Below are 23,389 nucleotides of genomic sequence, written 5' to 3'. Positions count from 1 at the left end.
TAAATTTTATCTCTGCCGTTTGCTTGTTTTGGGCACTGGATTGGTATTTTATTGTTTCTGCTGCATTTAAAAACAAAACTGGTGCTGGCAAGAGAATGGTTATGGGGCAGAATAGAAGTGTCATGAATGAAAAAGTTGTTGGCGTCCGTCCGTCTTGGGGACAATACGCCTTTGGGGGTGAAGTCAAACTATTGAAAAGTTACAGCCCCTGCTGAGGGTGTTTTGTCGCGGCTGGGGCAGATGAAGGCGTCCAGCTGTGCTGCTGCAGATGCACCCCAGCGTTGCTTCGCTCTGCGCTCCGCCCAGCAGTCATTCCTCCTCCGATCACTGCTGACTGTCTTGCCTCCAGGCGCTGTGGTTGTCTGGAAGGGATTCCCACATGGTGGGGTTGGTGTTGCCAGCCTTCACATCACATTTGCAGACATCCTTTGTAGCACAGAGTTGGTCTGCCAATGGGCCTGGTGCCTGAAGCCAGCTCCCCCTAGAGCACGTCCTTGGGAATCCTGCCACCTTTCCATTCTGCGGACATAACCAAGCCGTAAATGAAAAGCAGACGAATAACTCGTCATTCGAACCCTTCTCCGTCTCCCCAACTCCGCCCCTTAGGCAACGGTGCTGGAGGAGATGCCTCCATTCCCTGAGCGCGAGTCCTCCATCCTGGCTAAGCTCAAGAAGAAGAAGGGCCCTGGAGCTGGCAGCGAGCTGGACGACGGCAAGAAGGACCCCAACTCCGAAATCAATGGGGGCATGGAACCCTCAGCCAGCACTGCCGTGAGTGCCAAAGAGAGGGAGGGTCTGGGGCTTGGAGACTTGGGGTGTCCCCTGGCAAGAAAATGGTGCCTTGTGTGTGGGAGACTGGGGCTCTTTGGAGAAGGGAGGTCTCGGGAGTCAAAGCCCAGGGCGAGAACCATTTACCAGAAAGCCTGTGGTGCTGTAAGGTGGGAAGGGAAGTGGGTGGGTGGATTCTGCGATGGCTGACAAATTCCATTAAGAATTTGTCAGCTTGTTGCCAGATCTGCCAACCGGGAGAAATGTAGTTGTGATGTCTCAAGCTGGTTGGTGTCCTGGCGCTGCCATGCGCACAGTGCACCCCTCTTCCCTCCCCTTGGGCCTTGCCCAAAAGATAAAATGCAAATCTGAGAGGTGGGCAGCAGGGATGGATACTGTATAGAGTTATATAGATCTAGAGATTAGAATTAGTAAAGAAATGCAGATCTGTAAATTAGAAATGGTAAAGAAATAATAGATATAGAAAACGGAATTTGTAAAAGGCAGCACCGAGAGGCTTGTCCCTTCCCCGCAGAAATGAGGAGGTGTTAATGAATCTGATGTACGAATGTGTCCAATTTGCACAATTATTCCAATTGCAGAATTTGTTTTTTTCTGGACACATTTTAGTGCAGGAGTAGAGAGAAAGCATGCTCCCACAGCGCAGGGCCCGGTGCCTTTTCCTCTGCCCCCAAGGTAGGTACCAGGGTTCATGGGTTCAGTTCTCAAGGCAGGTGCATGGAAGGACCTTTACCTTGGCTTCTCCCTCCCTCCCGCTTCCCCACAGTCGACGCCATCCCCCTCTGCCGACCTCCTCGGCCTCCGGGCAACCCCAGCAGCTGCCTCTGGCGTCCCATCCAGTGCTGGCAACCTTTTAGTGGACGTCTTCTCGGACAGCCCCTCATCCGCAACTGGCCTTGTGTCTGGCGCAGAAGATAACTTCCTGAGGTGAGGGGGCCCTGGTGGGATGTGGGCACAGGCTTTTCTGGCCCTCTGCTTTCCCAGGGGAACTGGGCAGTGGTGCTGCGGCGAGTAATGGCGGACTCCTGTAGACACAAGGCCCACCGAATGCTCTCTCCGTCAAAAGGGTGCAAGCCATTCTTTTTCCGGAGGAAAGTCACTCACAGAACAGGGATACAGGGGCCTTTCCCATTGCCAGGAATAGTAACTCTGATCCACAGCTAGCTCAGAAAGTCGAGAAGAAGCCTGGCCTGGTATCTGGTCCTGTGTTTCAGAAGGGATGGTGTGGATTTTCCTCCCCGTGTTCATGTTTGCTTTGGGCAGGCTAGATGGATTTTGAGGGTGCTTGTTTCCAAGATGGTGGGGACCTTATGGGCTTTCTCTGTCCTTTCGGAGAGGGGCATGTGTTAGTCCTTGTGGCCTTGTCTTGCTCTCTGTTTCTTTGCCCTTTTTTGTGCGTGTGTGTATATCTCTCTCTCTTTTTCTGTCTGCTGCCTCTTGGGACTGGTTCTCTCTCTTTCTCTCTCTCTCTCTCTCTCTCTCTCTCTCTCTCTCTCTCTTTCTCTCTCTCTCTCTCTCTTGCTCTGCCTTGGACGAAGCAGTGACTTGGAGGCTCCTCCCGAGAGTCCTTCATCCCTCTTGGTGGAGGCTGGCCTGCCTGCAGAGTAAGGGGCTGAAACTCTCTCTCTGCCAATACTGCCCACCCTGCTATTTACCCCACCTCCCCAACCTCTTCAGGGGCATCTCTCAATGAGTCCCAGTTCTCTGTTAGGACTCCCATCAGCTGGAAGGAGTAGAGGGCATCTAGCAATTAAAAAAAACCACCTGTGTGTTTGATTACTTCAGCTCTCTGTGCAAGGAGAAGGATGATGGAAGTTGAAATGATGGGGAATCTTGAGTCTTTCAGGACCCCAACCTCCATCAGCCCAGGCATCATGGCCAATGGGAGTTGAAGCCCAGCTGCTGGGAATGACAGGCAGGAAGAGCACTGCTTGTGGTCTTCCCTGTAGCATCTGGTTGACCACTGAGAGAACAGGATGCTGGACTGGGATGGGCTTTTGGTCTGAGCAAGGCTCTTATTCCTTGTCCGGTGCTGTGTCAGCAAAAGAGCCTTAGTTCAGCTCAAGCTCCTTGTCCTTGCCTTCAAAGCCACCCCCCTCCCGACCTCGTTGTCCGCCTGCAATCTCTCTCCGCCCCCCATATCATGATACATCTCTGCCAGTGATCTTCGGTCTTCCGGCTCCACCACCCTCCATCATCTGAACATCAGTGCCTCCGTCCTTTCTCGCCTGCAACGGCGTCGCAGAACACCTGCCTGACACCACCTTTCTTGCCTGCTATGAAACCCGCACCACCCCCTCGTCCCACACATCACACTGTAACTAAGCCTACGCACATGCAGCCGAAACAACTGCATACTGCCTCCCTGTCCTCTTCTTTCTCCTCTGGGTGGAATTTTGAGATTGGATGATCCTTGGGGCAGGGACCCTCTGCTCTCGTGTTCCAAAGTGCCATGGACACAGATAGCTCCAAGCAAGCAGATAGGTGGAGGTGGCTGTGGAACAGAAGCAAACAGCCCAAAGGGAATTTCTCTTTCCTGACATGAGTGTCGCCTCTGGGGCCTCTAGACTGCAAAGGCCAGAGAGGCCATTGCATCCCGGGGCTTTTGAGGAATTGGGAGTTACTTTTAACTGCCTTAAGCCTTTCACATCCTTCATGTGAGTGAGGATCACAGGGTCCAGGGGGTGGAGGCCCATGGCTAGAATATCATGCTTCTTTGAGAAAGCAGGTTGGTTTAAGCCACTGATAGCCAGATCTCCTGGACTATCAGTGGCAGCAGTGTGGGAGGTTGGTGCAGATGTAGGTCCTACCACAAAGGAGTCGTGGGTTCCCTTGGGGTGGCAGGTGTCTCTGAGTCAAGGAATTCAGAGTTGGGTTTCTTGAGCTTTGAGGGGAAGGTGAGCTTCTTAGCAGGTCAGGGCACCTAAATTGCTTGCAGGCATGATTTTTGGAGGAAGAAGAGTCTGCCTATGCATAAAGTCACTCACCTGGATGGCTTTAAAAGAGAATTAGACAAAATCACAGAGGATAAGGCTAGCAGTTGCTGCTAACCCTGAGGGATGTGCTGTCGCTCCACTGTCAGAGGCAACGCGCTTTTAGAAACTAGCCGCTAGGAATCGCAGGTAGGGAGAGCGCTGCCGTACTTGGGCCCTGCTGCTTGTAGGTTCCCGTATGAACCTGCTTGGCCACTGGCGAACCAGGATGCAAGACTGTGATGGTCTCATCCGGTGGCCTCTCCTTTATATGTATCTTAGCAAAGGTGATGATGATGCAAATACATTTTGCTCTTGTCCTTTTAGTGCAGGTGTGTGTGGGAAAACTTTGTCCCCTGCCTCAGTTGTGCTAAACCACCCCCAGCAGGCATAGCCAATGGGATGATGGACATAGCAGTTCAGCAACAACTGGGAGAACCAAAGGTTCCCAACCTTTTCTTTTAGAAGCTGCTTAGGAACAGTGCCTGGTCCTTCCGCTGCCTCCTCACCTGCTATGTTGCATGCTGGCTTGGTGTCTATATATTTGTGTGCGTGTGTGTTTGTTCTCTGCCTCCTTCTGGTACTAACCTGGTGCTGCGCCCTGGTGACTCAACTTTTCTGCTCTCTCTTTCTCTCTCTCTTCCCCACCCCTGCCAACCGCTGGTCCCCTTTGCTATGGCCTTTGCCACCACCTTCAGCTCAGGGGCTGCCGCATCTGTCTCTGAGGACCCCGCTTTGCCTATTGCTGAGGCCGATGAACTGCTTCACAAGTAAGATCCTGCAGTGGGACTGTGGCTCCCAGAGGCTGGGGCTGTGGGTGGCGGCAGCGGCAGACTGGAAGTCTCTTCCCCCTTGGCGCAAGAGGCTTTCTCTGGTTCACCAGCCTGATCCCATCTATGCTATTAGCTCAGGGGGTTGGGAAACGTTTTCAGCCCAGGGGGCTGCATTTCCTCATGGGCAGCCTCCCAGGGTCCATGTGGGTTGAGGTGAAAGTGGGCAGGACAACAGATGCAGCTCAGTGAAGCTTCCTACATATGCCCACACACCTTCATCTAGGCAAGCAAGTGAGATCATCGCAGTTTAAGACAGGGGTCAGCAAACTTTTTCAGCAGGAGGCTGGTCCACTGTCCCTCAGACCTTGGGGAGGGGGGCGGCTGAACTATACTTTGGAGGGAAAAAATTCCTGTGCCCCACAAATAACCCAGAGATGCATTTTAAATAAAAGCTCACATTCTACTCATGTAAAAACACACTGATTTCCAGACTGTCCGCAGGCCGGATTTAGAAAGTGATTGGGCCGGATCCGGCCCCCGGGCTTTAGTTTGCCTACCCATGGTTTAGGGATCTATTTCAGCCAGGAAAAAGCAGCAAAGGAGAGTGCAGGGCCGGGCCGTGAAGGGGCGTGTGTCCTGAACCTCAGGCCCAAAGGAGGGCTTGTGGGAATGGTTGGGTGCAGGGATACCAAAGAAAGGATGTCCAACCACACCAGAGTGATCAGTTCTAGTGTTTTATTAAAAGAAAAGTGCAGACTTAACAGCAAAGCAGCCTGCCAGGTCTCCCAGCCTTTGCAGATGTGGGACGGACACCGCAGCAAGGAGATGGCTTGTTTGCACCCAAGCAAACCTTCATGTATTCTTTATGCACAAAGCAGCATATGTCACTTTGGGCAGACCTTCCTATTGCTTCACCAACCTGATAAGATGAGGGCCTAGGTGGCAAATACCCAAACCTTGTAGATAGCTCCCCTTTCTGGGCTCAGAAATCCACAAATAAGGATAACACCAAAGCAAGCCAGTTAACCTATATATCAAAGCAAGGGAATATGTAGAAGCTCATTGCTACAACACAATACCAATTACTGGTGGGGTTATCTTGACTACCAAGATGGCATTCACCTTTGGTTCAACACAGCGTGGCCTGGGGAGGCTCCCCAAGAGCCAGATAGAAAGGCCTAGAGGGAACCTCCACCCTGGGACTGAGGTTTCCAGCGTTGTCTTAGCTTCACCTGACACCACTCTCTGCTATGTGCTGAAGTTCCTCTGCTTCCCAGGCATGGCAGTTGGGAAGAAAAGGGTCTCCTCTGAACAAGGGGGTTTTCCGATTCACTGACCTGCTGTCAGCTGAGCCTTAAGCCCTTAGATAGCAAGAGGTAAGCTAGGGTTGACCAGCTGCATGCCAAAAGAGACCAGCACCAGCGGAAAGGGTGGTGTGGGGAAGCCCTGGGTGCTAGAAGCCAAAACAGAAGGAAGACCTTGGATACCTGCCTGCCTCTAACCAACCCTCCGTGGTCCATTGCAGGTTTGTGTGCAAGAACAACGGAGTGCTCTTTGAGAACCAGCTGCTGCAGATCGGGGTGAAATCGGAGTTCCGGCAGAACCTGGGTGAGTGGGGTTTGGGACAGTGGGCAGAATGGTGACCAGCTCCCCCAACTTGCATATTAGGAAGCTGGTCTTTGCATTTCATTGGCCTTACTTCAAGGAGATGCTCCTCACATCAAATCCTTGATGTGCTCCCCACCTCTTAAACTAATTCTTAATCCTTTCCCTTCAAGTCCTTTTGCATGTTGACACTTACTAGATTTTTGCCTGTGGGGCAGGGAGCAGTAGGTACCCAAGTCTCTGACAAATTGCGGTACTTCAATTTTGGGAATCCTGTAATCTAAGCATTTGCTTGGATTGATTGATTGATTGATTGATTGTAATGTAATGTAAGTGTTGCCTTTTGTTGGAGACAAAGGGAGGCACACAGTTTATCCTGTTGGTTCTAGTGATACTTGCTTCCAGGGGACAGCCGGTGAATGTTTTTTTATGTGAAGCAGCCCTGTGCTCTGTTTCGGAGGAAGAAGCCAGGGTGTAAAGATATTTATCGGCTATAAAAGTTAATAAATAAACCTCCTCCTGCCAAAACCAGAGAGGGCTGCATGCTGTAGCGCCAGCACGAGTTTCTCTTGAGGGGAAGATTGGAAGAGACAGTTTGTGCTGGTTATTGGCCTTTTGGCTAAACTTGTTGGTGTGGGGCAGAGACAGGAAACCTGTGGCTCTCCAGGTGTCATTGGACTCCAACTCCCATCAGCCCCTGCTAGCATGGATGGTAGGCAGGAATGATGGGATCTGCAGTCCAGCAACATCTGGAGGCTCACAGATTCTCCATGCCTGGTGTCGAGGGGCCCTGAGCTGGTGGTGTGAGCAGCCAAGGTGAGATGCTGAGCAGCTCCACATTTTTTTTTAAAATGTCTTCTCTCCAGGCCGGATGTATCTCTTCTACGGGAACAAAACGTCCATCCAGTTCCAGAGCTTTACCCCTACAGTCAGCTACCCAGGAGACCTGCAGAGCCATATCCTTTTGTAAACGTCTACTGGGGGTGGGGGGATGTGGGTGGCACTGTGGTCTAAACCACAGAGCCTCGGACTTGCTGATCAGAAGGTCGGCGGTTCAAATCCCCGCGACGGGGTGAGCTCCCGTTGCTCGGTCCCTGCTCCTGCCAACCTAGCAGTTCGAAAGCACATCAAAGTGCAAGTAGATAAATAGGTACCGCTCCGGCGGGAAGGTAAACGGCGTTTCCATGCACTGCTCTGGTTCGCCAGAAGCAGCTTAGTCATGCTGGCCACATGACCCAGAAAAACTGCCTGCGGACAAACACCGGCTCCCTCGGCCTGAAAGCGAGATGAGCGCAGCAACCCCAGAGTCGGCCACGACTGGACCTAATGGTCAGGGGTCCCTTTACCTTTACTGGGGGCAGGGGCATCTCAGAGTAGACTTGTGGCACTAGAGGCTTTCTTTCCCTTTGCTCCTCGGGGAGGATAACACTTTGTTTCCTTAGCACCGCTCACAGCTCAACATCCAGACAAAAGCAGTGGAGCCTCTGGTGGAGGGAGGCGCTCAAGTGCAGCAGGTCCTGAACATCGAGTGCCTGAGCGACTTCACAGAGGCGCCCCTCATCAACATAAAATTCCGGTACTGTAGTCCACAGCATCCCTCTGGGGACTGAACGCCAGCTTGTTGGCATGGCTTCCACTTGCACTCTCGCTCTCTCTTGAAACACAAGGCCCAAGCCAGCAGGCTTCCCTCTTCACTCGTCAAAAATGATTGATCTGTTGAACGGGGTCATTTTCTTTCCTATCCGTCCCCTGCCCTGGATAGGAAGGTTTAAGCTTTTCAGTCCTCTCCAGAGTTGTGGCTCATCTCAATTCCCTCCCCGCTTCCCCATTTTGTCACCAACTTGAGGGGATCTTGGGGCGCCATAGGTACCCGGAAGAGAAGGGCTGTTGCATTGGGATGAATGGAGAAGTGGCTGCGGCTGGGGCAGCCTGCGTGACCAGCTGCGTCTCTGCACCGGAGCAGGGAATGACGCAGAACGGTTCCGTAATGGTTTGAAAAGCGCACGAAATGTTTCTAGCCCTCAGTGTTGCGGAGAAATTCTGTACATAAGCAGAGCTGAGTGAGATCCATGTCATAGTTCTGGTAGTTGCCGTTTGCATGGTTAGTCCTTACCCTGTTATTCCCTCTGTTTGTAAGAGTGTAAGAAGAGGCTGCTGAATGAGGCCAATAGCCCTTCTGTTCCATCTTCCTGTTCTCACAGTGGCCAACCAGATGCCTGGGAAGGAAACCGCAAGCAGGAGCTAAGCATAAGAGCGCTTGTTTCTCCTGCAGTCTCCTGCAGCTATCATTCAGAAGGATATTGCCTCTAACTGTGAAGACAGAGCATAGCCATCATGACCAGTAGCCACTGACAGACCTTATCCCTCTCCAGTTTTCCCATGAATGTCGGACCTCCAGCAATTGCTATGTTTCATAACTGGCAGTTAGAAGATCCTGTGCTCAGTGGACTTGGGGAATCAGCCATGTTCCAGCCGATCCTCTTGAAGTGCAGGGACAGCTGTGCTATGGGGAGTTCAGTGTCTCTTCCCGCCCCCCCCCCCATGCCCCCTTTCATGGGTCTCTCTCCTCCATGTTTCTGCCAGGTACGGTGGGACGCTGCAGAACCTCACACTCAAACTGCCCGTAACGGTCAACAAATTTTTCCAGGCAACAGAGATGCAATCACAAGATTTCTTCCAGCGCTGGAAACAGCTCAGCCTGTAAGTGGGGGAATATATAGTACGAGTTTTGAGAAATGTTATCGGTGGAGCTGATTTTAATATCAGAAGTTGGGTTTACCAGCACCTGTTTATGCGTTTGAGGGAGCAACTCAGAAAACTTCCTCAGTAAGACTTAACATATTTCCCATCATTTGTGCTTTCTCCCCCTCCCTGTGTTTGCTTAGTCCATCCCAGGAACCTTCTCCTTTCTTGAGCCGCTTGGTATAGCCTTAAAGTCTCTTTAGGTGACTGTCGGTGTGCAGCAGTCGTCCTCTTTACCAAATTTATGTTCAGGAGAGACTGTAGCCCAGTGGAACAGCGCCTGCCTTGCGTGCAGAAGGTCCTAGCTTCAATCCTGGGTGCCTCAAGATAGGGCTGGAGAATAATGCCTGCCTGAATCCTTGGAAAGGCACTGCCAGCCAGAGTAGACAATAATTGAGCTAGCTGGACCAGTGGTCTGATTCAATATAAGACAGTTTCCTGTGTCCATAAATGGCACAGTATTTGTATTCCAGATGAACTACTATTAGGGGTGGTGGCACCCCAGCCATTCTGCCACCGCCATCACAAGTGCTTGGAGGAGTGAAAATTTGTGCCTTTCCCTACCCCTGCAATGGGATCAGTTAACCATCTAATGCGTACTTGGCCAAGTCTTATCAGGTGGACATGACCCTGTGAGCTGGTCTGTTTTGTGCTGGTGAGACTTGCTCAGTAGAAGTGCTGGCCCTCTGTCAAGAACCTATAGCAAAAACTTCCCTTTAGATTAAGAGCAGCAGCGTTGTAAGCAGATGCTGTGGTTTTTAGCAAGCTAGTCGAAAGCTGTGTGAATTGGATTGCTTTAATTGTGTCTGTTGTTCATACATGCTGCTGCCTATGCAATTTCTCTCCCCAGCAACCACCTATATATGTGTGTGTGTGTGTGTGTGAGAGAGAGAGAGAGAGAGATAAGGAAATAGTCAGAGATTTTAAGGTATTAGTCAAAGCTTTTTGGAGTGACTGTTAGTTAGATCCTGCTTGTGGCATCTTCCTTTCCTTCCATATCACCTGAAATCAGTCGGTCTCAAAAGATGGGCAGTTTGAGAGATCTACCCCACTTCTCCTGGCCTACTTGAGAGATCAGTGTTTGAAATTCCCTTTGCCAACCTGGTGCTACCTTCCAGCTGTGTTGGATTGCAACCCCTCATTAGCTCCAGCCAGCGCAACTTATTGTCTGGGCTGATAGGAGTTGTAGTCCAGCAACTTCTGGAGATCTCCATAGGCTTCCCAAGCCATGTTTTGAGGTAGGTGCATCTTTTGGGGCCTGAGCAAGGATTATGAGCAGCAAGACAGCTCAGCTGTACTTGATGACAAAGGGTGGCTTAGAACATCTCTTGTACTGCATAATACGGCCTAGATACTGCTGTACCATGAACATTTCTGTTGGTTATCAAACAACCTGCCTAGAAGAGGTGCCCAGAACTCTCCTGCAAGGCCCAACGGCTTTTGCTTGTACCTGGGGACTTATTTTTGCCTTGCTCAGGTGCACATATTTTTTAATTGCCACAGTGACTCGGCAGATGCAACATCTGGTGAATGGCTGAGGCACAACTAGGTTGTGTGGCAGGTTGATGAGGAAGAGAAAGTTTTGCGCTGTCACTGATCTGATGCTATCCCATCCCAAATCCTTCTGCAGGCCACAGCAGGAAGCCCAGAAGATATTCAAGGCAAACCACCCCATGGATTCTGAAGTCACCAAGGCCAAGGTGAGCACGCTCACATGTGTTTGCGTTCACCGTGGGAAGCGTGGAAAGTTAAGGTTTGGGCAAATAAACATGAAATGCAAATGTTCTTTGGAATAGTGACAGAGGTAAATAGGCATGGAGATCAGGGTCAGTAGATGGGGTATAAAACATCCAGGCTTTCCCATTCCTTGGTATCCAACAAAGAGTGCTTTTGCACAATGTGCAGGACACCTGTGTCACTGGGACTGAAATCTTTTGGGTGGCAGGTGGATGTAGAGCTAGAGACCACATGAGCTGTACTGCCGGCTAGGATGCCAGCATCTTCCTACCCCATTTTGTTCCCTCGCCTTGTACATCTTTCCCCTCGACTGCCTTCCCCACAGCAGCCAAGCAGAGGAGCCCAACTAAGCTGAATTCCCTTCTTTCCACAGCTGCTAGGTTTCGGCAGCGCGCTCTTGGAGAAGGTGGATCCAAACCCCGATAACTACGTAGGAGCTGGGATCATCCAGACGAAGGCGCTGCAGGTGGGATGCTTGCTGCGGCTGGAGCCGAACGCCCAGGCACAGGTGAGGAGGCAAGAGCTCCGGGATGCTTGAGCTCTGGGAGCAGAGTGGAAAGGAGGATACTGCAGTGGGAGAGAATTGGCAGTTGGGACTCCTGGGTCGCCCAAAGTGGGAAGGAGCGGGGAGAAGTTGATAGCTCTGCTGCCCCAAGAGTGTTTTCTGAAGCCAGGCTTAAAGGCTGAATTGGCTTGACTGTTTACCTGCCTACGTTTCCCTGCAGATGTACCGGCTGACCCTGCGCACCAGCAAGGAGTCCGTTTCGAAGCACCTTTGCGAGCTGCTCTCTCAGCAGTTCTGAGACATTGGCCGCACCAGAGGAGGCGGGGAGGGCGGGCTGCACCGGGGAGAGGGGAGGCTGTTCCTGCACACTTGGCTACCTACGCCTGCCCCCTCCCCCCTCCCTCCAAACCAGGGGCCTCCGGAAAGACTGTACTGCTCCCTTGCCTGTTGTTGTGATGACCTCTGTGTTCTCATTGCCTAGCCCGGGCCAGCACCAAGGAATACAAAGCAAGGTGGGCGGGGTGGGGAGCAGAAATGGGGTCCCTGGCATGGACAAAGTAGAATTGGGACGGTGGGGAGGGGGGGGACGATTTGCGTGGGGGTAGGGCATCCTTCTGGGAGTCATCTTCCCCTTGCCCGGAGGGTGGCCCCCTGGAAGAAAGCCAAGATCTCTCCCATCCATCCCATCTGCCTGTCCCTTCCAACTCGGGGTGAGGCTGAGATTTGTGGTCTTAATCCCCACCCCTACCCCCACGATATCGGCCGGCATTTTTGGGTTTTGTTTACAATCCTCGCCCCCTTCTCCCCCCAGACAAGGCCTTTCTGTGGGGGAGGTTAACTCCCCCCGCTTTCCCCTGAGCTGGCTGTGGGGGGGGTTGGGGGAGAGGAATGGGGTGCGTGTGGGTTTTTTGTGGGGAGGGAACTGCTCGTAGGGGGGTTGTTTTTTGTGTTTTCTTTGCCTTGTGTATTTCCCCGGGGTGGGGTGGGCATGGGCGTTCTTCCTTTCCTTTGTCATGGACCATTCCAGTGTTACAGTTGCGTGTGTTTTTGTGGGGAAGTAACCATAAGTCGAGAGCCTCCCCCCCCTTCTCTCGCCTCCTAGAAGGAAAAACTGCACGAAGGTGGGGAGGGCTGTGAGGAAGAGATGCCTAATCGACTCCTCTCCCGACTCCCCTCAACCCCACCCTTCCCTCCTGGAGACTCTGGAATGCTGCCCTCCGTGCATTTTGGAAAAGCAGGGAGGGAAGGTTCAGTTCATGCTATTCTGGGGGTGTCCCAGCTTCCATGCCGGCCCGGGCTCCATGTTACTCTGCTGTGTAGGTGTTATCTAGCGCATCTTAGTTTTATCTGGGTTTTGAATGCCTGTATCTATCTCCATGTGACTCTTAATAAAGCCGTGAGGGCGGGGGAGAGCCAGGATCAAGCCAGGCTGGGTCACCCCCACACCGCTGACTGACTCGTTGTGTGCTGCTTTTTAATATGTGGATAAATGGCAGGGCGGGAGGGGTCCCCAGCCCCCTGGAGCAGAGGTAGCCATGACTGTGTGAGACAGAATCTGGAATTTCTTCCATGCGGGCTTCTAGCTATGGGGACGCGAGGGCAGCTTTGTCTTCACAGTTGGAACCCGCTATGTTTCCAGTGGGGGTGGTTTGCCCCGACACTCGCAGAAGAAGGGGTTCAGCTGTATGGAATTGGTAAGCCAAGAAGCGGTCGAAACACTTTGCGGCCGAAGTGCAACCATTCCGTTATGTCAATGGCACAAGACACAAAGAGTGTGCTTTTTGCTGGGGCTAGAATGCAGGGATGCTTTCTAGGGTACCCGAGCCGTGGGACTGAAGGCAAGACTTTTTAAAAAGAGGGAGGAGGCCCACTTCTTCCTCAGAAGCACAATGCATTTACCTTTGTAATCTCTCACCTTCCTGCAAAGCCTAAAAGCAGTGGGGAATGAAGGGGGCTAATTAAAGATTAGGAGACCATGTTCGCTTCCCTAAGATATACCATTTCTGGTGGGTGTTGAAATCTGTAACAAGCCCCTCCCTTAATTCTGTGGTGTGAATAAATTATGCAGATCACCTGCATAAACGTATTTGATGTGCAAGCCTCTTATTTTGGTTACCAACTTAGAGTCTTCGTGGGACTAGGGAAAATGCTAGAGTTGGAGGAAAGACATTGCAAACTAAGTGAAGAGCCTAATCATTTGTCCAAGGGTGTTTTAGAGGGACTGGCCATCAAAGGTCTGCAAGCCAAGACTAGAAACATGCATTTAAAATATTGGAATAGATTAAAAATAAATAAAGCCTGAGCAAAATACTAATTTAAGTATGCTTCTGCTGAATTAAAAATGCATACAAACCATCTGGATTGGAGAAAGAGCATTTCCCCAGCAAGCATTCTTGAAATTCAACTCCTCTGAATTTCAGCCACCATTTTGTTACCCACAACTGAATTCCAAGAAATTACAGCTGAAAGGCAGCAATTTTATGGGCCATATAAGTGACAAATGCAGATCAGTGGATGTCTACTAGACAGCTCTGTTCCCAAGATACATTTTTCCACTAGAGCTGTCTGTCTCTATCTTAACTACCTACTTACCAAAGTAACACAAATTTGTGTGGCTCAATTCATAAATTTTCAGAATGACTTCTTAATGACTTAAGAAAAAACAAGAGCCTAGTCTTCTTACAAACCCAAATTATATTGCAAGGTGGCTCATTAACAGCCTGATCAATGAAGCCCTGCCTAGAATTTAATATTTATGTATTACTTTAGAGGCAAATGTTGTTTGACTCCAATTCCCGCCATCCCTGATTATTTGCCTGGAGCTGATGTCCAAGATTTGGAGATGCAGAGATTAGCCTGCCCTGCTTTTACAGTGTTCAAAGTGCCTTATAGCCATCATTTCACTAATACGTACAGTAGAGGTGTAATAGAGGTCAAGTAATTAGGGTGATTGAGGCCAAGGAATCAGTACTTGCTTAATGACAGGCAAGATTTGGGGAATTCCAGTTCAGCCATGGCCACCAGCACATCAACTCAGAGAGAGAGAGGGGGGGGGGGGGGAGGGAGGGAGAGAGAATATCAGAAGATGCTGCACTGCTGCAGAAGGAAAGAGCTATTCCTACCGGAAAGGGTGAAATCAGGAAGGAATAGTATGGGAAATAAATAGAAGCAAAGAAATTACAGCAGCAGCAAAAGCACAGTGCTATAAATACCACACTGAAAGCTGGCAACACCAATTTCAGTCATTATCGAACATCCCACGGTGCTGTAATACTCAGCATGCGACAGACAGACTAGACACAGTGGCTGTCCTGAGGTGTACTTAATTGGATAGAAGGCACCATTTCAGCACCCTACCTCTGCCACAGGTTAAAGTTCAAAAAAATCAATCTCAACTCTCCCCAGAATCAGGTGCAAACAAATTTTATGGATGCAGCATTTGAACTGATATGCCTTCCAGCAGAGACTGGTTTATTAGGGCACCGCCCCACCCGTCTGCCTTCTTACGTCAACCATTCCAGGTTGAAGTATTTGCTATCAGCTTCCTCCTCCGTTTCACTGTTGCCCTTGTGGAACTCAGGAGAATGGGAGACAAAACTAGAATTTACTTGGCTGCCCCTAATATTGGTCTTCCTGCCAGCCAGCCACACTGATGCCTTAATACAAACATGTCTAGACAATGGTGGCTTTCCATTTTTTCCTCCCAAGAGTGAGGAACAGATATGCAAGACATAAACTGGTACTCATCGCCATTGCTAACCCAGTGGCCTCTCACTTCCATAAAGAGCAGGGAGTGAGTGGATTAACTCTGTAGAATCTCTCCGGCTCTCCCCCCCCCCACAAATCCAGGCTGGTCCAATGCAGGGTAATCACAGCTTGCATGGGAGGTCCAAGGGCTCTGTCTCGGTGCCCATATCTCATCTTGGGAGTCCGGTAGGGAACATCCCCTCAGAAGGGCGAGTCCTCAGCTGTGAGGGTCTGGAGGGTGCTGGTTGCCAGAGACCGCAGAGCAAAGGTAGGCACATCTGGCTTCACAATCAGGAACAGTTGGTGCCGCTTCCCATGGATGGCATAGGCCTTATACGTAGAGTAGACCAGGTAACAGTGCTGAGGACAGTGGGAGAAACCAGCCTGGAACTCCTCCTGCAGAGGGACTGAGGAAAGGACAACGAATATCAAGCTCCACAGGATATCACAGAGGCTGGAGGGCAAGTTTGGCCCCACACGCAGAACAGTAATTTTTAATAATAATTTATTATTTATACCCCGCCCATCTGGCTGGGTTTCCTCAGCCACTCTGGGCGGTTCCCAACAGAATATTAAAAACACGACAAAACACCAAACATCAAAAACTTCCCCAAACAGGGCTGCCTTCAGATGTCTTCTGAAAATAAGATAGTTGTTTATTTCCTTGACATCTGATGGGACGGCATTCCACAGGGCGGGCACCACTACCGAGAAGGCCCTGTGCCTGGTTTCCTGTAACTTCACTTCTCGCAGTGAGGGAAACACCAGAAGGCCCTCGGTGCTGGACCTCAGTGTCCGGGCTGAAAGATGGGGGTGGAGACGCTCCTTCAGGTATACTGGGCCGAGGCTATTTAGGGCTTTTAAAGGTCAGCACCAACACACTGAATTGTGCCCGGACACGTACTGGGAGCCAATGTAGGTCTTTCAGGACTGGTGTTCTATGGCCTTGGCGGCCACTCCCAGTCACCAGTCTAGCTGCCACATTCTGGATTAGTTGTAGCTTCCTGGTCACCATCAAACATAGCCCCACATAGAGCGTGTTGCAGTAGTCCAAACAGGAAATAACTAGAGCATGCACCTCTTTGGTGAGACAGTCTGTGGGCAGGTAGGGTCTCAGCCTGCGTACCAGATGGAGCTGGTAGACAGCTGCCCTTGGCACAGAACTGACCTGCACCTTCATGGACAGCTGTGAGTCCAAAATGACTCCCAGGCTGTGCATCTGCCACCAGGGAATGTCGGCTTTGGTTACGGAAACAAAGGAGGGGAACTAACTTTAAGCCTTTGAAGCTACAGTAAAAAAAAATTACTTGGAAAAGGCCCCTATGGCTACTGCCTTGCTCAGTCACCAGGAAGTTCCACCTGTCACAAGAACCTGAATTTTGCATAATAATAAAATGTTCCAACATGCAAATACTTGCCACAACTTGAAATGTCACAGAAGAACTTTTTGATTCACAGGACAAAAGGGATAAAGAATCAAGAACTCACCTGGACTCTCTTCGAACTTCTCACAAGGGAAGTACAAGGAGACAGTGAGGGAATAGAAGGAGCGGAGGGCAGAGAGGCGATTTTTCAGGGGCATCTCAGATCCTGTAAAAGTGTGGAAAGATACATATTTAAATGCTCTGTTGAGAAAGGGTGGGCTCTCTCCGGCCTTCCCCAGTGCAATGCAGCTTGAACCATACCTTCAGCTGAAGTGCCCTGAGGCTGCACGGTGAAGAGGCTTTTCCTCTGATCTTGGTTGATCAGCAACAGCCTGTAGGAGATGAGATTGTGAACAACAGTTGGGTTATAATGGGGCCAGGGGAAACGCTGGCAAGGCTGGCAGTATAATTTTCAAAAGGGTGGAACAAACATGAAGCCAGCCCCTACAGGGGTTCAGATCCTCAAAAGCGCTCTCTTCTCCCAGAAGACTCACCCCAGGATCCCAGGGGCAAGAGCGATGCCAGGAGGCAGGCACCGAGGAGGGGCTCTGGCACTTGCCTTCAGAAGATCCAGCAGCGGCTGCCAAAATCGCTTCACTAACTATAGGAAGAAAGAGAAAGGGACTGGTAGCGCCACTAGGTTCCAGTTCTCTGGAGGGACAGAGAGCATGCCCTAAGCAAGGAAAACCCCAAAGCCTCCCTTCTTCCTTGAATAATAGTAATAATAATAATAATAACTAATTATTAATTATATTATTATTAATTATTATTATTATTATTATTATTATTATTATTATTATTATTATTAATACCCCACCCTCCCCGGCCAAAACATCAAAATATATGACACATTACCATAAAAATCAAGCAATCAGTTAAAATACATCCTAAAATCAACTCAGAATAAAAGTGAAATCCAATCAGATGGCAGCCCGCAAAATAGGGATGGGGACCTTAAATGCTCACCAGGCCTAACTGATTATACTGATCTTATATGAGCCTGTGAGAAAGGTTGGGGGGCCACTTTCATGCAGCTTCTTATAAGGAGAGAGGGGGAGTCAGACTGCACCCCGGCCAAAGCCCTGGAGGAATAGCTCCGTCTTGCAGGCCCTGTGGAAAGATGTTAAATCCCACAGGGCCCTGGTCTCGTGTGACAGAGCATTCCACCAGGCCAGGGCCACAGCTGAAAAGGCCTTGACCCTGGTCTAATTTCCTTGAGGCCTGGGACCTCCAAGATGTTATTATTTGGGGATCGTAAGGTCCTCCATGGGGCACACCAGGAGATGCTGCCCCATGCAGACCAGAAGTGAGAGGATGAGGACGGCAACCAATGGGTGGGTCGGCCCTTTGCAAGGGGAGGGGCAAAACACTGAATTTCTCGTTCTTGCCTAAAGGGAATGGCCAGGAAACGGATAGCACAGTCCGTAGAGCTATATGGCACTCTTAATCTCAGGGTTGTGGGTTCAAGCCTCATGTTGGGCAAAAGACCCCTGCACTGCAGGGGGTTGGACTAGATGACCCTCGTGGTCCCACCCAACTCTACCATTCTATGATCCTAGCTGCTTCACTTCCAAGGTCCATACCCTGCTCTCTCTCACCTCATCAGCCAAGAACTGTAAGGAGGGCTTAGGCCCACACAACAGCAGCACCTCCAAACCAGGCACGAGTTGGAGCGTCAAGAAGCGGTGGGGGACCTGTTGGGAGTGAGGGACACAGAGAATCAGAAAGCTACACTCCTCTACTGGCCTCTCCCTGAATCGCCAACCAGCTCACCGTGGGGCTTCCATGAGGAAGGTAAACGGGCAGATCGCGGGAGGTGTGAGGGGGCAGCGAGCGCACCAGCCACACCAGCAGCATGGCCTCCGAGGCTGCCAGCTGCCACCACTGCTCTGTTGCACACAACACCTCACCACCCACAAGCAGGCTGCCAAACCGCGACTCTGCTGCAGCGGCAAAGATTTCCAGGCACTCCTGAATCGGGAAAGAGCAAGGCAACACAGGGAATGTAAGAACAGCCCCGACGGATTAGAACAAAGTTCCATCTGATCTGATTCAGCATCCTGTTCTCATCTAGGGGAAACCCACAAGTGCACAACAGCACTCTTCCCATGAGCGATTCCCAGTAAATGTTATTGAGAGACATACAGCCTCTGATATATACAACTAATCCAGAATGCTGCAGCTAGACTGGTGACTGGGAGTGGCTTCCAAGACCATCTAACACCAGTCCTGAAAGACCTACATTGGCTCCCAGTACACTTCCAAGCACAATTCAAAGTGCTGGTGCTGACCTTTAAAGCCCTAAACGGCCTCAGCCCAGTATACCTGAAGGAGCAGCTCCACCCCCAACATTCAGCCCAAGAACAAGCCAGTCTCACCTGCAGTATTGCCCTGGAGGGCACCACTGTGCATTCCACACACTGGGTCAGGTCAGCACTGCATTTGCCAGGCTCCAGGAAACTGTCAATCAATTTGTAACATGCCTAAATTGGGGGAGGAGGAGGGAGAGAGATTTCATATTTAAGCTACCAGGGATAAAAACTGACTTCCAAACACATGGAATAGGTAATGAAATCCATTTTTAAAATATTTGAATGATAAAAGTGTAATGTGTGAAATAAAAAGAAATCTGCAGCTAAGAATTCAGGCTTTGCCTAGTTTTTTACTAAAACACTGAGGTCCACCTATTAGAGGCAGGGCAAGACAGCTTAGGTACGAGGGAAGAAGCAGGGTGCCTTTGAGCATATGTTAAACCCAGGAATCTGCAACCAGAACAAGAACCAAGTTGTTCCATGAAACAATCCACTACTGGTTCCACCCATTCTGCAATATTTTTCAGCAACATCATTCGGAGGGAAGAGCTTTTTAGCTGTTACAATTGATACAGCAACCTCCAAGTCGCTAGGCATCCTGGGGTCAGGCGTTACCTTCAGGTCTTTTTTGAGACGTTCAATGTTGCGTGCATTCACCAGCTCCTCCAAGCCCAACACCAGCACCTGTAGTAAAACACACAATTGCCTCCTAAAGATCCTCTGATTATCCCTTCTGCCAAAGAGGGTATATGCTACCTTGCCACAAAGAAGCACAGCACCCAGTTCCTGCATAAGCCAAGCAGGTTTCTAGACATAGCTTGATAGGCATGTGTTCAAGTGGATCACAAGATGTGGCGACAGAACACCCGTGTATTTTAGGAGCCAAAACGCTTGACCTCTCTGGCCTCAGATGTACACTTTATGCCTTCAGATTAGCTTATCTGGAAATAACCCCCTGCAAGTCTCCTCTCCACACCTAAGGGTGCCCTGGAAGTGGTGCCCACCCTCCAGGTTCCAAATTTGCATTCTCTGCCATTCTTTCTACAAATGCGAAAGGATGGTTAAGGTGTGCTATGGTTAACTAATGCACAAATAGCAATCAAACTGCACGAAAGGCTTAGCAGGTAGGACAGGTAAGCAGCTGGGAAACGAGAGTTCTTGGGAAGATTTTAGGGCAGACAAACTTTCCTTTTCCGTATCTTACTGAAATAGACCATTTCCTGTAAGACACCAGACTAGGCTTGTGGCTTTTTTTGCTGTTCCGCATCAGCCTTCATCAACCTGGTGCCCTCCAGATGTTTTGTACTACAATCAGCCCCAGCCAGCACAAGGAGCTGTAGTCTAAAATATCTGGAGGAAGCCAGTTTGCTGAAGTTTTCTCTAAATCAGCAGCAGTAGCTCTAGGCACACATCACAACTAAGATACCTTGGCTGAAGAGGATCAGTACCCTGTGAAGTTTATATAACTATTTAACAAACACACAGGAACACTAGAAAGCACAGTTGCTTAGAACTGAATGCCACTCAACTGAGACAGCTGCTCCCTTTGGAATTATGTATCATTCCAATGCACTGGCTTGCCTCCCACTTTCCTGTTACAGACTAAGGCCGAAATGACATTCCACCACCTTTGACAGCTCACCATGGCACTGAAGACATTTTCAAGGAGTCTTCCAAGGCTGAAGTCACCGGCACCTTCATCTGAGGACAGGACAATGAGGGTGATGCTGGGAACACCAAACACAAAAATGTTAAGGATATAAATATACAGTGGTGCCCCGCAAGACAAACGCCTCGCAAGACGGAAAACCCGCTAGACGAAAGGGTTTTCCGTTTTGGAGGCACTTCGCAAAACGAATTTCCCTATGGGCTTGCTTCGCAAGACGAAATGTCTTGCGAGTTCCTGCGGGTCCCCCCCCTTTTTCCCCTTTTCCTAAGCCGCTAAGCCGCTTATCAGCTGATCCGCTGATAAGCCGCTTATCAGCTGATCCGCTAAAAGCTAATAGCGCTAATCCGCTAAGCTGTCAATGGGCTTGCTTCGCAAGACGAAAAAACCGCTATATGAAGAGCCTCACGGAATGGATTAATTTCGTCTTGCGAGGCACCACTTTAGACAGTAAATCTACAGGAACTCTTCACCTTAAATGCCACCATGTTCAACAGAGATGCAGCCTACAAACAGCTGTCAACAACCATGATGGCTAGCAACTTGATTTGGTTTGCCATCACAAAAGAAGATGTGAAAAACTTGAGTGAACCCTATAAAGGCAATATTGTATTTATGTGGTAGCCTGCAAGCCATGGATGGCAAGGCACTATGTGCAGGAAAGTGAAAAGGCTGCTAGAGGAAGGAGGACGAGCATAGTAACGCAGCCCACTTTCCTTCCTCTGACAGCCGCAACTGACTAGGAAAAAATTATGTAAGTTAGCAACTGTTGCCCCTAATTTACTAGGTATCTGCTGCTACATTTTTCTTAAAAAATGATCATTAGGGCTGAAAAGCCTAATGAAAAGAAGCTTGTGTGTGTGTTTCTGTTCAGCTCTTAGTATTTTTGTGTTACATTTTAGAACAGAGTTTTGCAACAATGAAAGCAATAATTAAATACAGTTATTGGGGTTTTAAGAAAGCCCCCTTGGATTGAATAAAATATATAAGAATGCTGCACAGGTCTTATGAGACATTACAAATGAGAGAGATTTGTCCCTCTGCCCCCGCTGCTCCTGCTAGATTGAAATTCCTGCCCTAACCCTAGCAAAATGCACCCCTCTTACCACAACGAACCCTGATGAAGGCATGGAACCTCACCTGTTATGAAACACTTTCCACACCACTCGAGTATTCTCTGTACAGGCAGCTGTCAGTAGGACATCCAGGTTGGAGCCAAACATATGAACCCCATTCAGGGAGCCAATCACAGAGAATGGCAGCTGTGGGATAAAGGTAAGCTTTAGTATTCTATATATTAATATGCAAAGCTGTTATATACTGAGTCAAACTCCTAATTTTCCCCATTCAGACTGACAGTATCAATTCAAAGTCAGTGTGGAGGTTTCTTTTTTTGCCCTGCAAAAAAGGGGTTTTAAATCAGCTTTTGCTAACCTGGTGCCCTGCAGCTGTTTTGGACTCCAACTTCTGTTACCCCCACCAGCCAGTGGTAGCCAGGGCTGATGGGAATTGTAGTCCAAGGCAGCTGCAGTTTGGTGAAAGCTGCTTTAACTTTATCATGTTTTTAATCTGTTATATAATCTTTGTATTTGAATTGCTCTTCTCTGGTTTTAAGTTGCCTTGATATTTTTTTGTAGAAGGCGATGAGCAAATAATACCATATCGGATCATTCAGTACTGACTGACTGATAATGACCCCTGCAAGATATCAGGCAGAGAGAGACAGAGAGGTCTTTCCCAGGCCAGCCAACTGAAATTAGCTGCAGATTGTCAAGGGTTGTAGCAGGAACCACCTTCAAGGCATGTTGCTGTACTGCTGAAAAATGGATCTTCCGTACAAACCTATGAAGTCGCTATGTCATACCACTGGGCAACATACCCCAAGGCTCTCTACTTTGACTGACAGCATCTTTTCAGGTGTTGCTCTTTCCCAAAGCTAATTCCATACACAAAGTATGTGCTGTACCCACAAAGAATCGTAGAACTGCAGAGCGGGAAGGGACCATGAGGGTCAGCTGGTTCAACACCCTGCAATGCAGGAATCTTTCGCCCCAAAGGGGTCTTGAACCCATGACTTTCAAATTAAGAGTTTTCTGCTCTACTGACTGAGCTCTCTTTGATGAACCGCCCCGAGATCTTGCGATGAAGGGCGGTACAGTGGTACCTCGAGTTAAGAACTTAATTCGTTCTGGAGGTCTGTTCTTAACGTGAAACTGTACTTAACCTGAAGCACCACTTTAGCTAATGGGGCCTCCCGCTGCCACCGCGCTGCGATTTCTGTTCTCATCCTGAAGCAAAGTTTTTAACCCAAGGTACTATTTCTGGGTTATTTCTGGGGTGCGCTCCCGCTGCTCGGTCCCAGCGCCTGCCAACCTAGCAGTTTGAAAGCACCCCCGGGTGCAAGTAGATAAATAGGGACCGCTTACTAGCGGGAAGGTAAACGGCGTTTCCGTGTGCGGCTCTGGCTTGCCAGAGCAGCAATGTCACGCTGGCCACGTGACCCAGAAGTGTCTCCGGACAGCGCTGGCCCCCGGCCTCTTGAGTGAGATAGGCGCACAACCCCAGAGTCTGTCAAGACTGGCCCGTACGGGCAGGGGTACCTTTACCTTTACCTTTTTACTATTTCTGGGTTAGCGGAGTTTGTAACCTGAAGCGTCTGTAACCTGAAGCGTCTGTAACCCGAGGTACCACTGTATATAAATCTAATAAATAAAAACAAGGGCGCAGCGGGGTGGGAGCATAGGCTACAACCCCCACCTGCTGCTTGGAAGAGCCACCTCGGCTCCTGCAATACAAAGGCACTCCGCTGCTGGCCGTGAGGCACAGCAAAGTCACGGAACCTCCTGCTTCGTCCCACATCTTGGGGGCTCCTCCGCTCGCTCTTCTCCGTCAGCGGCTCTGCGCAAAGGAAGAAACACCCCCCCCCCATCACCGCCGACGCCCCGTCAGGTCTCCCCGCCGCTCTCTCCGCTCCTCCAGCACGACCACATCAGCCGCCATCTTGGGGGAGCCCGCTGCACGCTGGGGCGCGAGCGACGCCGTCGCCGTGGCAACAGGCGCCTCTCAGTGATTGGCTCGTTCTCTCCCCTTCCCTTCCCACGCCACGCCCCCTCTCCA

The 23,389-nt window shown here is 50.0% G+C and overlaps 2 protein-coding genes across 5 annotated transcripts in view; one reads left to right on the top strand and one right to left on the bottom strand.

The window, feature by feature from the left end:
• Positions 1-13,209, top strand: part of AP2A1 (adaptor related protein complex 2 subunit alpha 1) — a 37,488-nt gene extending 24,279 nt beyond the window's left edge. Inside the window, exons 14-24 of one of the 4 annotated variants that reach the window (XM_079949374.1) lie at positions 607-771; positions 1,399-1,464; positions 1,556-1,716; positions 4,460-4,531; positions 6,060-6,142; positions 7,006-7,096; positions 7,593-7,715; positions 8,723-8,839; positions 10,512-10,581; positions 10,992-11,126; positions 11,344-13,209. In XM_079949374.1, coding sequence (XP_079805500.1) covers positions 607-771; positions 1,399-1,464; positions 1,556-1,716; positions 4,460-4,531; positions 6,060-6,142; positions 7,006-7,096; positions 7,593-7,715; positions 8,723-8,839; positions 10,512-10,581; positions 10,992-11,126; positions 11,344-11,421 — 1,161 coding nt within the window. In that variant the 3' untranslated portion in view covers positions 11,422-13,209. The remainder of the gene's footprint in view (positions 1-606; positions 772-1,398; positions 1,465-1,555; positions 1,717-4,459; positions 4,532-6,059; positions 6,143-7,005; positions 7,097-7,592; positions 7,716-8,722; positions 8,840-10,511; positions 10,582-10,991; positions 11,127-11,343) is intronic. The other 3 variants (XM_079949376.1, XM_079949375.1, XM_079949377.1) reach the window with 3 other exon arrangements.
• Positions 13,210-14,530: 1,321 nt separating this feature from the next.
• FUZ (fuzzy planar cell polarity protein) lies at positions 14,531-23,305 on the bottom strand. Its single transcript, XM_079949840.1, has 11 exons — positions 23,030-23,305; positions 21,413-21,534; positions 20,249-20,333; positions 19,222-19,290; positions 18,673-18,777; positions 18,068-18,265; positions 17,893-17,988; positions 16,789-16,895; positions 16,556-16,626; positions 16,359-16,460; positions 14,531-15,277 (listed from the first exon to the last, which is right to left on the bottom strand). Exons 1-11 carry the CDS (start codon positions 23,129-23,131, stop codon positions 15,072-15,074), a joined length of 1,263 nt encoding a protein of 420 aa, XP_079805966.1. The 5' UTR covers positions 23,132-23,305; the 3' UTR covers positions 14,531-15,071.
• Between the last annotated feature and the right edge of the window lie 84 nt (positions 23,306-23,389).

The sequence above is a fragment of the Podarcis cretensis genome, assembly GCF_951804945.1.
Source record: "Podarcis cretensis genome assembly, chromosome: 13".
Lineage (NCBI taxonomy): Eukaryota > Metazoa > Chordata > Lepidosauria > Squamata > Lacertidae > Podarcis > Podarcis cretensis.
This window is presented reverse-complemented; position numbering and strand designations above follow the sequence as displayed.